Here is a 14,979-nt window from a genome sequence, read left to right on the forward strand (position 1 = left end):
TTTAATCCAATTGCACTGTTTTATGTTGACATGTTTGATGACAAACAGCCTTATGTTTATAAGTGACAGTTTTCCTGCTAAGTACCTGCGTGTCATAAGCATTTGAATTAAAATTACCATATTGAAATCAAATCTGATGTTTTTTAATTTTTATTTGGTGTGCGTTGGAAGAGGGGTAGTCTTATACGGCGAGTATAGCCCAAACCCTATATTTTAACAGGAAAAGTAGGGGGTCGTCTTATACGCCCAGTCGTCTTATACGCCGGAAAATACGGTACAATAAACCAGCCATTGTTTCTTTAACTTTACTATCTTCCATTCTCAACAACTGGTCAAAACCACTTCTGTAATCAGTAATTCTTAGCAAGAAAACCATATGGATTTATTCATGAAGTTATCTGGAGTTAAGTATCTATGGAGATTCTCTGTCATCTAGGTTGTGGTTATCCCAAAGGTGATTTTTCAAGAGGCAACTGGACTTTCTTTGTTTTTATCTGAAGACTTTTGTTTCTCATCCAAGAACCTACTTCACTTCAGAACTGAAGAAGCTTCTTGGACGGTAAGCGAAACATCTTCAAAGAAAAAAAAAAGAAAGTCCAATTGCATCTTAAAAAATAATCTTTGGGACATGCAGAGTTAAGTTTGACTCAAACGAAAATTGACCCAACAACAACAAAATTACATTGATTGCCCACATATAAGAGCGCCAATTGAACAGCTGTGTTTTGGGTGTGATGGGAGGAAGACCCAACATTCTTTTTGTTTTATAAAATCTGTTAACTCCCAATGAAGGTCTTAGCCAGGCAGTTGCTGATTGTTACGTTATTGATAGCAACTAAAGTTTGCTGGAACAAAGCCAGTTCTTGAAAAAACCCCTCTTCATGTGTCTGAAGAAGAATGTTGAAAATTAACTTAGTACGGTATCCTTTATTGTTTCATGTTATTGTTCTATTATTATTTAATATAGGAGTAGTTTCTTAAAGGTAGTAGAGACATTACATTATTTAATTTAAAACCAGATATTTAATCAGAATACCGTAAAATTTGTAGAAAAATTTATAGAGTTTAAACAAACCCTAAGATAGCCTGATTTGTGAATCGAAAACATTGGTTTGTTTCTTTCCAAACAAGGCTGTCTCAGCTGAAGAAACAATGGCTTCTAACTTTGACCTATTAAATCACAAACTACTGCACCCATAATAATAGGTCATAGGCAAGGCTATTCAGGCTTAATTAACAGTGGTTTGTAGAAAAGGGCCAAAAATTGAGCAACTTATAGCAGCATGCTGATCAATTATAATTAAATTTATTTATTTGTTTTGATATCTGGATATAGCCTGCAATTTAGTAGGCGTTTTTATATTGAGGTTCATAAATGTGATCAGGAACATTTCTGTAGTTGTCAGGAAAATAATTTCTCTTAAATAATGCTAGGTTTCCTTCAATATAGCTAAATTTTATTGTACTGCCTGTACAATTAGACAGACTTTTATGATGTACTGATGAACCCACCACCAATTGTAATAGTTTATCTTACTTGGTTTTTATTTTATTTTAAGGTGTTTTTCATTGCAATTCTGGTCAGTGACCATAATAAAAAAATATTCATACAGTAATGATAATTAAGCCTGTTCAATCAGATGGATTTGAAGAGTAATACCAGTAATAAGTCAATGAGACGGAATTATATTACATATTCCCATTATAGCTTCCTGGAATGGTAATAAGTAAGCCTGGTCTTCACAAGTCAGAGAATGCAAATTAATTTCAAAATAATATAAATTAGCTGCAGCAACTGCCTGGGTACATTTCTATGGCAATTCCTCTGAATTTAAGGTTGCCAGGTTACTCTTTGTCATATACAGAGGAAAACGAAAGTTAGTTCTTCAAGGAAGTATAGACTGAATGCTTTCATTCTCCAAGCGAGTAGCAGCAGTTTCTTTTTGTGAGCAGACCTTGAAACCGGGAAAGGAACCGAAGCTAAAAATGAGAGTTAAGGGAATGGCTTTGAATTTTCAAATTCTGTATTGTGCTAGGCCTGAGGAAGAACAGGAACCTTTTGTGCAGGTATGAAAATCTGCTGAAATCTCTCTGACTTTTCCCCCAGTTCTTTTGTTCGTTAGCAACAAAACACCGAACTGAGCACATGTGGAAGAGTTGTAAGTTCACAGGCAGAATGGAAAGGCAGTTTTAGAAGAAACTGATGTTTACTGATTTGTTTAGCACGTGCCTGAGAATGTTAAGATAATTTCCATATCACGTTTTTCAGGAAAGGCAGCTTATTTGGGTTCATGCTACATGCTTCTGAATTTCTTTCTTTTGAATGTCTGAGTTCAAATCAGTCCTGTTGGGATTAGTTGGATTTAACCGTTTGGTCACTGAGTATACAAACAGCTTCAAAATGTATTCCTGATTCTGATTATTTTCATTCTTTAATTTTCCTATTTTTCCCCTATTATGAAGTATTTTTTTTTAATGTATGTTCTTTTGATCATTGTTTTATTTTTAGTTGAGGACTAGAATTACCTTTAACCTAAAATCTATTCTGTCTTTGAAATGCAATTGCTTAAAATCGGTTCATTTTTTTTTCCAGATTGGTAAATATATTAACTTCCTTTTTGTTCCTATATCCTGCTTTTATAATTATTTTATATTAATATTTTGATCACTATTGGTGATTAGTAACTGATGTTATTATTCATATAACTCATTGTGAGCAAAACACTACAGTTCTCCAATATTGAGAAACTTTAATGATAAACTAAACCAATTGATTAAAAATAATGCCAGTTTATGTTTCAAACTTGAAATGAAGCTTAGGCTGTAGGATTACACTATTGAATAAATTAGCATCTGATCTAATTATATGAATGGTTATTTCGGAGAATAGATACTCCATAAAATGATAGAAAATAAATTCTGGTCATCACAGTAATTTTCTCTAAAATAAAAGTCTTGTTATAGAACATTTTCATGGAATACATGCTGACTAATACCACAATCTTACCTTTTAAGGCATCTTATTCTGGATTAGTCTCATCTAATAGTTCAAAAAAGCTTTACAGCATTGTCAAGAAACTTTAACATGACAATCAGATGCTCACATGTCAATTGACAATATTTGGCGATGTTAGACAGTGTCCTTATTTAGCTCACAGCCTATGTTTTGTAATCTCATTATTGTATTCAATGGCAAGAATTGACCTAGTAATGTTATAAAGCTAATAGTAAAGTTATAATATTTTATTTAAATGTTTTTAATTTAGAAATGTGCCTGAATGTTTTCTTCATAGCCACATTTGAAACTAACTATTTTAAATGGCATGTGCATAATATAATTTTAAAATATAAACTTTAAATATTTCTTTTAAGTGTTGGTTTGTATAAACCGGTTCTCCTATTCATGGTATTACTTATTTGACTGCTTACATGATTGATTAGTTCAAATAGCAGTGATAAAGCTGCTGTTGCTGAAAAGAAAGAAAAATGTCTAAGAGATGAACAATTTAAATTATTTTATAGAAGTTCTTATGTTTAATTCTATCATGTGAACAGAATTAAAGATATGGATGCTATGTCTGAAAATTGAGTTACTTCCTTCCCTTAGCTCAAAGTTTTTGATACTTGCAGGCTTCCTGATCTCCTTTTTTTGATACTTGCAGGCTTCCTGAACTTCTTTATATGTTTACACAACTACTTTGTAGTGCAGTGGGGTTGGCAAGTCATTGTGCAAACTGTTTAACAGCTTGTTACAACTTCATTAAACTTTGTCATAGTTTATTGTAAAAGTGTTTATGAGTTCTATCAAGATCTCTACAGCAAAAATCCCTTGTGCTTCAGCAGTGGCACATTTGAGGTTATTTTTCTCATTTCTTAACCCTATATAGCAGTGTTTTTCAACCTCAGCGCATGAATAGGTGTGGACTTCAACTCCCAGAATTCCTCTGCCAGCCTGCTTTTGGGAGCTGAAGTCCATACCTGTTCAGGTTACTGAAGTTGAGAAACACTGCTGCATAGAATACATTTTCTCCTTTATCAACTTTTCATGTACCATTATGAAAGATGTAAACACATTTTCATCTGTCTAGATTATAACTGTAGAAGAGGCAAAACGCCGACAGAGTGTCTGCAGCTACTGTGAAGATGATGGTGAAGATGATGCTTTGCCTACCTTAAAAAACCAAAGTGCGCTTTTAGAAAACATGCATGTGGAACAGGTAAAACGCTGATCATGATTTCTTTCTGCTTGGAGTTGTTACTGTCTTTTTCACGGCATGTTGAAATTCAAGATGGGTAGCTTTGTTAGTTTGATGCTACAAGGGTCTTCTTTAAAAGCAACTTGTTTATTATGGCACATGGTTTTGAAATAGCCTATAAAATGGAGTGTAGCCCACAAATAAATAATACATTTGTTAGTTTAAAAATGCCTTCAGTTTTTTTGATTTCCAAATAGAGCTTGAACACTGTCGTTTTTGCTGGCCCAACACTGTCCCTATAACTTTGAATCCAGGGTGAACAATGAGGTCACCTCAAGAGGTTAAAAAAGTCCTTTTATTCACAGGAAGACAATTGAACCCATACAGCAAGTAAGCTATAGAAAGAAAACAACAAGAGCCATCCCTGAAAGAGATGCCATCACTATATAACAAATTACTTTTATTAAGTATAGCTATCGAATAGAATAGAGTAGAGTAGAGTAGAGTAGAGCAGAGCAGAGCAGAGCAGAGCAGAGCAGAGCAGAGCAGAGCAGAACAGAACAGAACAGAACAGAACAGAACAGAACAGAACAGAATAGAATAGAATAGAATAGAATAGAATAGAATAGAATTTTTTATTGGCCAAGTGTGATTGGACACACAAGGAATTTGTCTTGATGCATACGTTCTCAGTGTACATAAAAGAAAAGATGTATTCATCAAGACTTATAAGGTACAATACTTAATGATAGTGATAGAGAAACAGTCAATATAAATCTTAAGGATACCAGCAACAAGTATACAGTCATAAGTGGGAAGAGATGAGTGATAGGAACGATGAGATTAATAGTAATGCAGATTTAGTAACTAGTTTGACAGTGTTGAGGGAATTATTTGTTTGTTAACAGAGACATCTGTTAACTAATCACTCCTCTTAAAAGTTAAAAAAAGACCATAGGCCACATCCTCCTTTCAGTGCCTCACTGTAAAGCAACTAGATGTGCTGCCTTATCTTAAAATGGACTTCCTGCATGTTCTGTGCCTTATCTACATTTTTTGAGGCTTTCTATATTAATTTCAGATGTAATTTTAGTCACTGCTGTAGCCTTAATCTCATCTAAGATTCTTCCAGTTTTGAGACTTCCTGGCATAAGATCAAGGCTCCTCTCTTTTTTCTAGAGGCCAGAATTCTGTTCCAAGGATAATGGGATAGACAGTTTTTCTAAATTCATGATTGCCTTTTGTTTGAAAATGCAACATCAAATCCAAGGCGCCACATTTTAAATGAAAAGAATTGAACTTTTTGATCCAGTAGGAAAACTATACTAGTAATCCTCACTGCCTAATTCAACATCAGATGATGTTGTCCCTCTTATGATGGTTATTATATGTTGTCCTGACTAAAAAAACCCACATTTTTTTTTCACTTACTGCATATTAGTGAATATAAGATAGATTGTTAACAGCAAATTTACTCATAATACCTGACAAAAGGAACATGTTGCCTTTTCAAGAACAGCATTTTCTTTTCTGTTCTAGCTTGCTCAGTCCCTCCCAGCTCGAGTGCAGGGATATCCATGGAAGCTTGTCTACAGTACACAAGAGCATGGAACCAGCTTGAAAACTCTGTATCGTAAATCATCTTCTCTTGATAGTCCAGTTTTATTAGTCATCAGAGACATGGACAACCAGGTAGCTCCCTTCCATTCTTCTCAGAATTTTCTTTTATATTTCTGCATCTCTCTCTCTCCCTCCCGCTTTTTCTTTTTATATATATATCAGATTTTGAATTTTAAAAAAAGATTTAGGCTGATAGAAGGCTGAATTAGATACTTTGTTATATGCAAATCCTCTGAGTTTTTCACTGTAAAAACTATTTACATTGATTTAGGTTTCTTTTACTACTGCCTTCTTCAACCTGTTACTGTATTCCTATGCTAATTGGAAATGATGTAATTTTAAAAGTTGCCAAGTCTGATTCACAAGGTGACATGAAAAACTCTTTGGTATATTTGGCCTGTTTTATGTAGGAATACGGAGAGATGAAGCTAAGGATTTACAAGCTCTTGGTTTCTGATAGTTTAGTATTCATATCTCCACCTATGAACTGCATTCATGTGACATGCAGAATAATTTTCATTTGTGCACTTAGTAGATTGGCCATAAATATGTTTTTATCTCAACATTAAAATTATATCTGTTTTACATACTATTTTGGCAGATATTTGGGGCATACGCAACTCATGCTTTCAGACTTAGTGACCACTATTATGGTACTGGAGAAACTTTTCTGTACACATTCAATCCTATTTTCAAGGTATGTTTCTGGATACAATTGAAAGCTTTTATATGAGAACAATGTGATTTACATGAGAACAATGTGATCATGCTAAAATTTTGAAGATGTGTGCACGTGCATATGTGTGTCCGTGTGTTTAGTTTTGGTTTGATGTGCTCTTTGAATGTAATGATATTAGTTTGTGAGCCAAGAGTGGTGGGATAATTCAGAAGTAGTCAAACACTTGTTTGTTTATTTGCTTATTAAATTTCTATAGCTGCCTATCTCAGAAACTGACTCTAGGTGATAAACAATCATAAACCAATTAAAAGCAGATACAGTACAGTTCAAAAGTAAAATATATGGCAGCCAAGAATAATTATCATTATGGATATCAATATAATCAGGAAATGGGTCCCTTCACACACTTGGCTTCCTAGGCCGAGGCATATATCCAGATCTTCTATGCCTTGTGAAAGGCCAGCAGGGATGGAGTCATGGGGACGTGGTATACCCAGCAGCTGCCTTGCACACAACCAAGCACACAACCTATGCCTTGTGAGCCATGGGGGAAAAAAGACACTCAGCTGGGTGTGGCAGAAGCTACGGAGTATAGAGCAGTGAGGGAAACTGGGGCTTTAGCAATAGCACTTAGACTTATATATAGTGCTTTTACCGCCCTCTCTAAGTGATTTTACAGAGTCAGCATATTGTCCCCAACAATCTGAGTTCTCGTTTTATCCACCTTAGAAGGATGGAAGGCTGAGTGAACCTTGAGCCTGGTGAGATTCAAACTGCCAAATTGCAGTCAGTCAGTAGAAGTATCCTGCAGTACTGCATTCTAACTACTGTGCCACCACGGCTCTATGTAATCTTTATGTAATGTTGCTGACATGGTTGGCTGTGGTGTGAGTGATCGAGATGGCATTTCTCAGTGGCAGTGGCAATGTTGGGCTTAAGTTGAAGGTTGTGGACAGGGCAGCCAAAAGGACATATATCGTGGGGAGATTGGTGGATGGGAAAGATTGCAGTACCTTTGTGGTTGTAAATGCTGGCGAGCTGCCAAGCACCTAGGTTTTGATCACGTGACTATAGGGACATTACAGTGGCTGTAATTTCAGACACCGGTTGTAAATTCATTTTTTTCAGCATCGTCGTAATTTTGAACTGTTGCTGGATGAATGGTCATAGGGTTGAGGATTATCTATAGAATTAGCTCATCTGTTGGGTTTCTTCTTTGATCTCTAAGTATGCTAACATGTGACCACAGAGGTGCTGCAACTTGCTGGAATTTTGAAGACCAGTTGTAATAACACTTGTTGAGCGCCATTGTAACTTTGAATGGTCGCTGAATGAGTGGTTGTAACCCAAGGACTATGTGTCTCTTTCTTCTTTTGTTCCTCTTAGTTTTGTTCCTCCTGATCTAATAAGACAATGTGCACATTGCTTTGCTAGCATGATCTCCCTGTTAATATTAATGCCTTATTTCCCATAGGATTTTAAGTGGAGTGGAGAAAACACCTATTTTATCAATGGAGATGTCACTTCTTTAGAATTTGGTGGTGGAGAGTAAGTTATTTACATTTCTGAAATTACGAATTGTACTGGTGAGAACTGTGTGTTTCCAGCCAACTATGCTTCAAAAATGATTTTTCTAAGAGACCAATGAATGAAGCTTTGGTTGGGTGCATATGTGTAGTTTTCGGTTAACAACAGTAACAACAGTAATCATATTGGAATTTCCTTTGCTAAGCAATGTGGTCATAAAACACAATGCACTGCTTAGTGATGACAATCCCAGCAATCTGTGTTGCCCTCATTAACTAAATTCCACCTGTCATTTGATGAAGATTCACCTGATCCAAGCCATTCTCAGCTTGGTTCCTCCCAGCCCCAAGCCTTGGCAAGGAAAAGGACTGCTTCTTGTTTAAGTCTCCCATCTGCCCATTTTCCCTGACATCTTTGCCTTTTTACAAATAGAAATAGAATTCTTTATTGGCTAAGTGTAATTGGACACACAAAGAATTTGTCTCCAGTGCATAAGCTCTCAGTGTACATACAAGCAATGGATAAATCATGATCATAGTCATCATAACAATACATTCATCATAAATCAATAAGATACAACACTTAGTGATAGTCATACGATACTAAATAAGCAATCAACATAAATCATACTAGGATACTAAGTAAACAATATAACTTGTAAGATACAAGCAACAAAGCTATAGTCATAAGAAGATGAGATAGATAATAATACTATTACTTGATAAGATAGAAAAATGTGGGTTAGACAACATCACCACTTGATGGATTCGTCACTGGCTGACCAACCATACTCAACGATTAGTCCTCAATGGAACTGCATCTACATGAATGGAAGTATACAGTGGGGTACCCCAAGGTTCAACATCTTCATCGATGATTTGGATGAGTGGCTATATGGGAAACTCATTAAATTTGCAATGATATCAAGCTGTCAGGAATAGCCAACACTCCAGAAGATAGGCTTAAGATTCAGAAGGATCTTCACAGACTTGAACATTGGGCGCTATCTAACAAAAGGAAATTCAATAGTGAAAAAAGTAAGGTTCTACATTTAGGCAAGAAAAACCAAATGCACAGGTACAGTATAGGAGGTACCTTGCTCAATAGTAATAACTGAGAGAGGGATCTTGGAGTCCTAGTGGACAGTCACTTAAATATGAGCCAGCAGTGTGCCACAGCTGCCAAAAAAGCTGCGTTAACAAAGGGATAGAATCAAGATCATGTGAAGTGTTGATACCATTTTATAATGCCTTGGTAAGGCCACACTTGGAATACTGCATCCAGTTTTGGTCACCACAATTAAAAAATGTTGAAACTTTAGAAAGAGTGCAGAGAAGAGCAACAAAGATGATTAGGGGACTGGAGGCTAAAACATAAAGAATGGTTGCTAGAATTGGGTATGTCTAGTTTAATGAAAAGAAGGACTAGGGGGTGACATGATAGCAGTTTTCTGATATCTCAGAGATTGCCACAAAGAAGAGGGAGTCAAGCTATTCTCCAAAGCACCTGAAGGCAGGACAAGCAATGGGTGGAAACTAATCAAGGAGAGAAGCAAGTAGAGGCCTGGGGCCTTCAGTAGTCTTTGGGTGATCGTCCCTGGGCCTCTACTTCAGTCCCAGTGCCGCTGCCACCAGTTTGAAGTACGACTTCAAACTCTGGAGCTAGTCACTCCAGCATCACAAAGCAAAACCCCACTAGGCCCCATCACCCTGCACTTTGCAGGACCTACCACACCTAGCTGACCTTTGCCTTCTTCCTCCTGCTTCTGATGAAGCATGCCTGGCCTGGATCTATACAAGGCAGTTGCTGACCACATCAGGCCTTCTTCCTCAGGTTTTGTGCACTACACTCATGAAGCATAGGAAAGCCTCCAGAAAGCTTCCAAGACCTTTGTAGCATCATGAGCAGAAGGAAGATGGTGAAAGTCAGCTGGGCGTGGCAGGGCCTGTGGCGTACAGGGCGGTGGGAGTGGCTCTGGTGTGGCACGCAGCTGGTTGGCTTGAAACTGCACTCTTCTGCAGCGATGCTGGAGTGAAATAGAGGCTGGCTGAAACTGCTAAAGGCACTCTAATTCAATCCCAGCACTACTGTTGCTGCAGAGGAGAGCTGCTACAGAGTGGGAAATAGAGCAGAGATGGAGGAGAGATACGCTGGCTGGGAAGTTGAAATGCCCCTGCAGTTGTAACTATAGGCAGGCTGCGCCAAGGGCCTGAATTTTGATCAAAGGATGCATGCCTGTAATTTTGGGGAATGGGCGAGTACCATTCATTCAATCCTGTCTTAACTTCAAATAGTTGCTAAATGTATGATTGTTAAACAAGGACTAGCTGTAGTTCCTGCTTTTCATTGACACATAAATACCCAATGGATAAAGATACTCTTCTTTTGATTAAGTAGTCCAGAAATTGAAATAAAACAAATATGCTTGCCTCATTCTATTAACATTAGAAGTCTCTGTGGTTTATTGGTATTGTTCCGTATGTTTAAATACAGAACAATATTTTAAGTTTCCATATTCTTTCTTTTTTAAAAAAAAAAGGTTGCTATCAGAGAAAACTTGTTTTTGGTTAAAAATTAACAGCAGAAATCACCCAAATGTATTATTGTGCTCATTCTACTTGAAGAAGTTTAGTGCTTATTGGTCTTCTTACTAACATAACTGGAACACTGAAATGCAAAACAAAAAAAAATTGCTGCATTTTTGCCTACAACTGAACAAACAAAACTTTCTAGTTAATTTTCTTTTCTTTACAGTGGCAAATTTGGATTATGGTTAGATGCTGATTTATATCATGGTCGGAGCAACTCTTGCAACACATTCAACAATGATATCCTGTCCAAAAAAGAAGACTTTGTTGTACAGGATCTGGAAGTATGGACTTTTGAATGATCTTGTTGCCTTAAACAAATGGACTTTGCTTTCCTGAGCACCCAGTGGACATCAAAAAGTGGAATGTAATTGTTTTGTGATAGAATAGCCCTGGAAGACAGGCTGGTCTAATGGTTATACAAGATTTTGAGGCAAAAATGGGAGAGATTGGTTTATACTAAAAAAGGCAATTTAGTTAATAACTTATTCTTGTCCTGCTACCATTTCTGCAGTATGAATGCAAGATGTTTATGGAAGACAATTGTGATGTGTGTATATATATGAGCTTGTTTAAAAAGTATCTTTTTTTTTTTGTAATTGTGAAAGAATATTGTGGAAAAACATAGAGCTGTATAGTATATTCTCTGCGTATTTTTATTCAGTGAAAGTGAAAACCAAAAAGAGGGAATAGTTGCATTACCAAATTCTACAGTGGTAGTTTACTTGACAGAGTAGTAATTGTGTATACAGCACTTAAAGATATTTTTAAGTATATTTATTGGTTGTAAAATATATTACTAGGCCCGTTTTTCTTTTAATATTTCAAATGTCAGAATTCCTAGAAAGATTTATCATTTGAAGTAATATCTTAAAACAGTGGTTGAAAAAAATGATTTCTTAATTGTTTTTATATTTTGTTTTTTAATTTTGTAAAAACATCTTAGTTATTGGTTGCAATTAGTTTTGGGATCTTGTTTTTTGACAGAACACATTATTCTGGATTATTTCAAACAGGTGCATTGCTAGAGCCCTTTGTTATTCTTTCAATTGGAGGATATGTTCAGAGAGAGAGAGAGATTCTGTTTTTAATTGGTTGTTAGTTAGGATAGAAATGCCTTTGGATAATGAAGTCATATAGTTTGAAGCAGAAAGTGAACTTTTAAGTAATTCCTTGCACATTACTTAAAACCTTTGCTAGAAAAAACCATTAGCACTGTGTAGCCCTTCCTTACATTAACTTTTCAAAAAAATTGGATTACCTGAATATGTTCAATATTTTGTTTTTTAAGCAAAATAACTATATTTCTTTCTTGTTAAAAAATCTATTTGGACCACATTTACATATAACTAAACATTTAGTGGGAGACATAGCTGGGAATATTCATTCGTTTGATAAGAATTGGGCTACAAATTAATCCAAAATGTTTTTCTGTTTTTGTGCTTCTCTCTATTGTAAACGCTGTTCCTAAAGTTTATAGCAGAAGATTTGGGGTCGTTGACATTTCTTTTAAAAAAGTCAAATTAAGTTGACGTGAGTAGGGATTTTTTTTTTAAAAAGTGTACTTCGGTGCAAGTGTTGATCCTACTCTTTGTCTGCAATGTTTTAGGTACCTTCACCAAGCATCTGTGCAAAATCCATCTAGTCTGTCAGCTTGTTATTAAAGCTTGGTGCTTTTTAGCAATGTCGCATTCACATTATTTTCAGCTAACATAGGAATAATCAGGAGTAGACATAAATATATTAGAATCAGTCCAAGGTTGATGAAATTGTGTTTTCATTCTTTCACTTTATATGAACTGATTAGATTGCAAAAAATAATTGTACTTTCCTATTACCTTTTATGTGCAGAAATTAAAGGGAATTTAGCAATTGAATCTTAAGCTTATTGTATAATTTACTACCTGATACAGTGAAGTGTTTACAAAACGGTGTATATAATCACATAGGGCAAAACACACATCGGTTTTGGAGTATGTAGTTGCAAAGGAAAATATGTTGGTAACAGAAGCTTGCTGCAGCATGTAAATAAAGCAGAGTAAATTGCATCTATCACATGTACTGTACAAACTTAATCCTCCAGCACAGAAGTAATAGCCTTGGTTTTTAGCCTTACGATATATGCTAAGACCTGGGACAGTAGTTTTTTGCATTTCTTTCCAATAGATATTCTAACCATCCATTTTACTGATAGATCACAACTATAACAACGAGCTGCTATTACCTAACACACTGAAACACTTAAGGATGATTGAAAGATAGTTTTACTAAGAGATGGGGCATTTGCACATTTCAAGCAAAAGATTTTTCATACCTGAACTATCCCAGTCATGTTACCTGCAATTTATTCATTATAGTTGTCAGAAACATGTGTTATATATTCCAAACAGTGTTGTCCTATCAAAATTCTACGATCCTTCAAAAACTGTGGATATTGAATATATGTAATGCAGTGCTACCGCAACATTTTCAAATAAAGGAATTAAGCATTCCTGTGTATTTTGTATCTTGAACTTTTTTTCCTCCTCTCCCTATATATTTAAACATCTCCACAAAATCCCACATTCTGCCTTGTTTATTCCAAGACATAGATTGAGGGTATTTATTTTATTAGATTTATATACCGCCCTACTCCCGAAGGACTCAGGGCGGTGACAGCCAAAAAGATAAAACACACAGATTATAAAATTTAAAACAGTATAAAAACTTATTAAACAATTTGGTTGTTTAAAAACAGATTTAAAATTACTCATATGCCGTTTAAAAGGGAAAGTTAGGCCAGGCCAGCCTGTTGGAACAAAAAGGTCTTTATTTATTTTATATCCAATTTATATACCGCCCTTCTCCCTGAGGACTCAGGGCGGTGTACAGCCGAATAAAAACATAAATTACAAACATTAAAATAGTATTAAAAGAATATATATATAAATTGGCCCCGTAATTTAAGAACAATAACAAACCCATTTAAAACATTTAAAAAATTAAGAAAAAAGGTTAAGCCAGCCCAGCTTGCTGAAAAAAGAGGGTTTTAAGGGCACGGCGGAAGGCACCGAGGTCTTGGATTCTCCTAATCTCTGGGGGCAGTTGGTTCCACAGGGTGGGTGCCCCACAGAGAAGGCCCTCCCCTTGAGTCTTGAGGGGTATGTTTTCTGGATGTAAGTTGCAAGGAATGTGAGAGTTGGGGGTGGAACAGTTTTTTCCCCATAACTTATTGACTGCTCATCAGCAGTGCAGTGATGAATTTCTGGGGATCCAGGAGAACCTTTATGCTCCAGGCTGCAGTGAGGCAGTGTACTGCTTGTGTGGCTTCCCTCTGGCAGAATTGCCAGGCTGTATGCAGGTGAATGTGACTTCAATTTCACATTGGTAATAAAAGCGGGACTAGTCATTGCAAAGTTTATATGTGTGTTTGAAGCATATGAATTACATCTAAGTTAGATCTGGTGGACCTGTAGGTGCAATTTAGCATTTTACAAACTACAGGTATCGACTTAAAACAGTTCATTTAGTGACCGAACAAAGTTACATAAATAAATAAGCTAAGAAAATGCATTACTCTCATATCAAAGTCACCAGGATGTAGGGTAGATGCTTAGCAATGGTGATCAAGGCTAATATGGTCCCTTGACATAGCAAGACACTCTACTTACTTATATTTCTTCTTCAAGCAAAAGTGAGAAAAAATCATTTATATCTTGGACTGGAGAGAATGTAAAGCCAGAGCATTCAACAGAACTTGGGCTGCAAGCTTACAGTGCTATTTCTGTACATCGTAAATGAAGACAGGTAACTCCTGGAATTCCCTCTTCAACTGTTCATTCTTTTCATACTGTTCAATGTCTTTAAATATATTTAACCTCGCAAATCTGAACCCTGGAATATTGACTAATCCAGATATAAGCATTTGTAGATCAGAGCTGCTTTCATTAGCTGCCAGACGTATTTTCCCAATGAAAGTAAAACACCACAAGTATCTTTTAGTGGTACTTGAAGTACTTGGTTGCTTTTGCAGCGGCTGCACCAGGTATCAAAATATATATCCAGGTCAGTAAGTTCGGTGCAGAAGAATTGTGAACTGTTCCAGCACATGTGGGAAATAAAGATGAAATCCTTCCTTCCTTGGAGACTTTTTCCTTAGAGACTAAAACATATGAAGAACGGTTACAGGAACTGGGCAGGGGTAGTCTAGTGGAAGACCAGGGGAGATATGATAGCAGTGTTCCAATATTTGAGGGGCTGCCACAGAGAGGAAGGGGTCAAGCTATTTTCCAAAGCACCTGAAAGCCAGACAAGGAATAATGTTGGTTCGGGGGGAGGGAGAAATTGTCCCCCTCAGAACTGGTTTGCAATTTGGGTGTCCTCCTAGACT

The 14,979-nt window shown here is 36.2% G+C and overlaps 1 protein-coding gene across 7 annotated transcripts in view; it reads left to right on the forward strand.

The window, feature by feature from the left end:
- The window catches only part of NCOA7 (nuclear receptor coactivator 7), a 73,749-nt gene extending 60,642 nt beyond the window's left edge, over positions 1-13,107 (forward strand). For 5 of the 7 annotated variants that reach the window (XM_034418742.3, XM_034418743.3, XM_034418741.3 and 2 more), the window contains 5 exons: positions 4,089-4,217; positions 5,736-5,888; positions 6,418-6,513; positions 7,970-8,043; positions 10,777-13,107. In XM_034418742.3, the coding sequence (XP_034274633.1) occupies positions 4,089-4,217; positions 5,736-5,888; positions 6,418-6,513; positions 7,970-8,043; positions 10,777-10,912 (588 nt within the window). In that variant the 3' untranslated portion in view covers positions 10,913-13,107. Of the gene's footprint in view, positions 1-1,843; positions 2,068-4,088; positions 4,218-5,735; positions 5,889-6,417; positions 6,550-7,969; positions 8,044-10,776 lie in introns of those variants that run through there. The other 2 variants (XM_034418744.3, XM_087882773.1) reach the window with 2 other exon arrangements.
- Positions 13,108-14,979: the final 1,872 nt, after the last annotated feature.

Source organism: Pantherophis guttatus, chromosome 1, assembly GCF_059756535.1.
Source record: "Pantherophis guttatus breed Tessera chromosome 1, ASM5975653v1, whole genome shotgun sequence".
Classification (NCBI taxonomy): Eukaryota; Metazoa; Chordata; class Lepidosauria; order Squamata; family Colubridae; genus Pantherophis; species Pantherophis guttatus.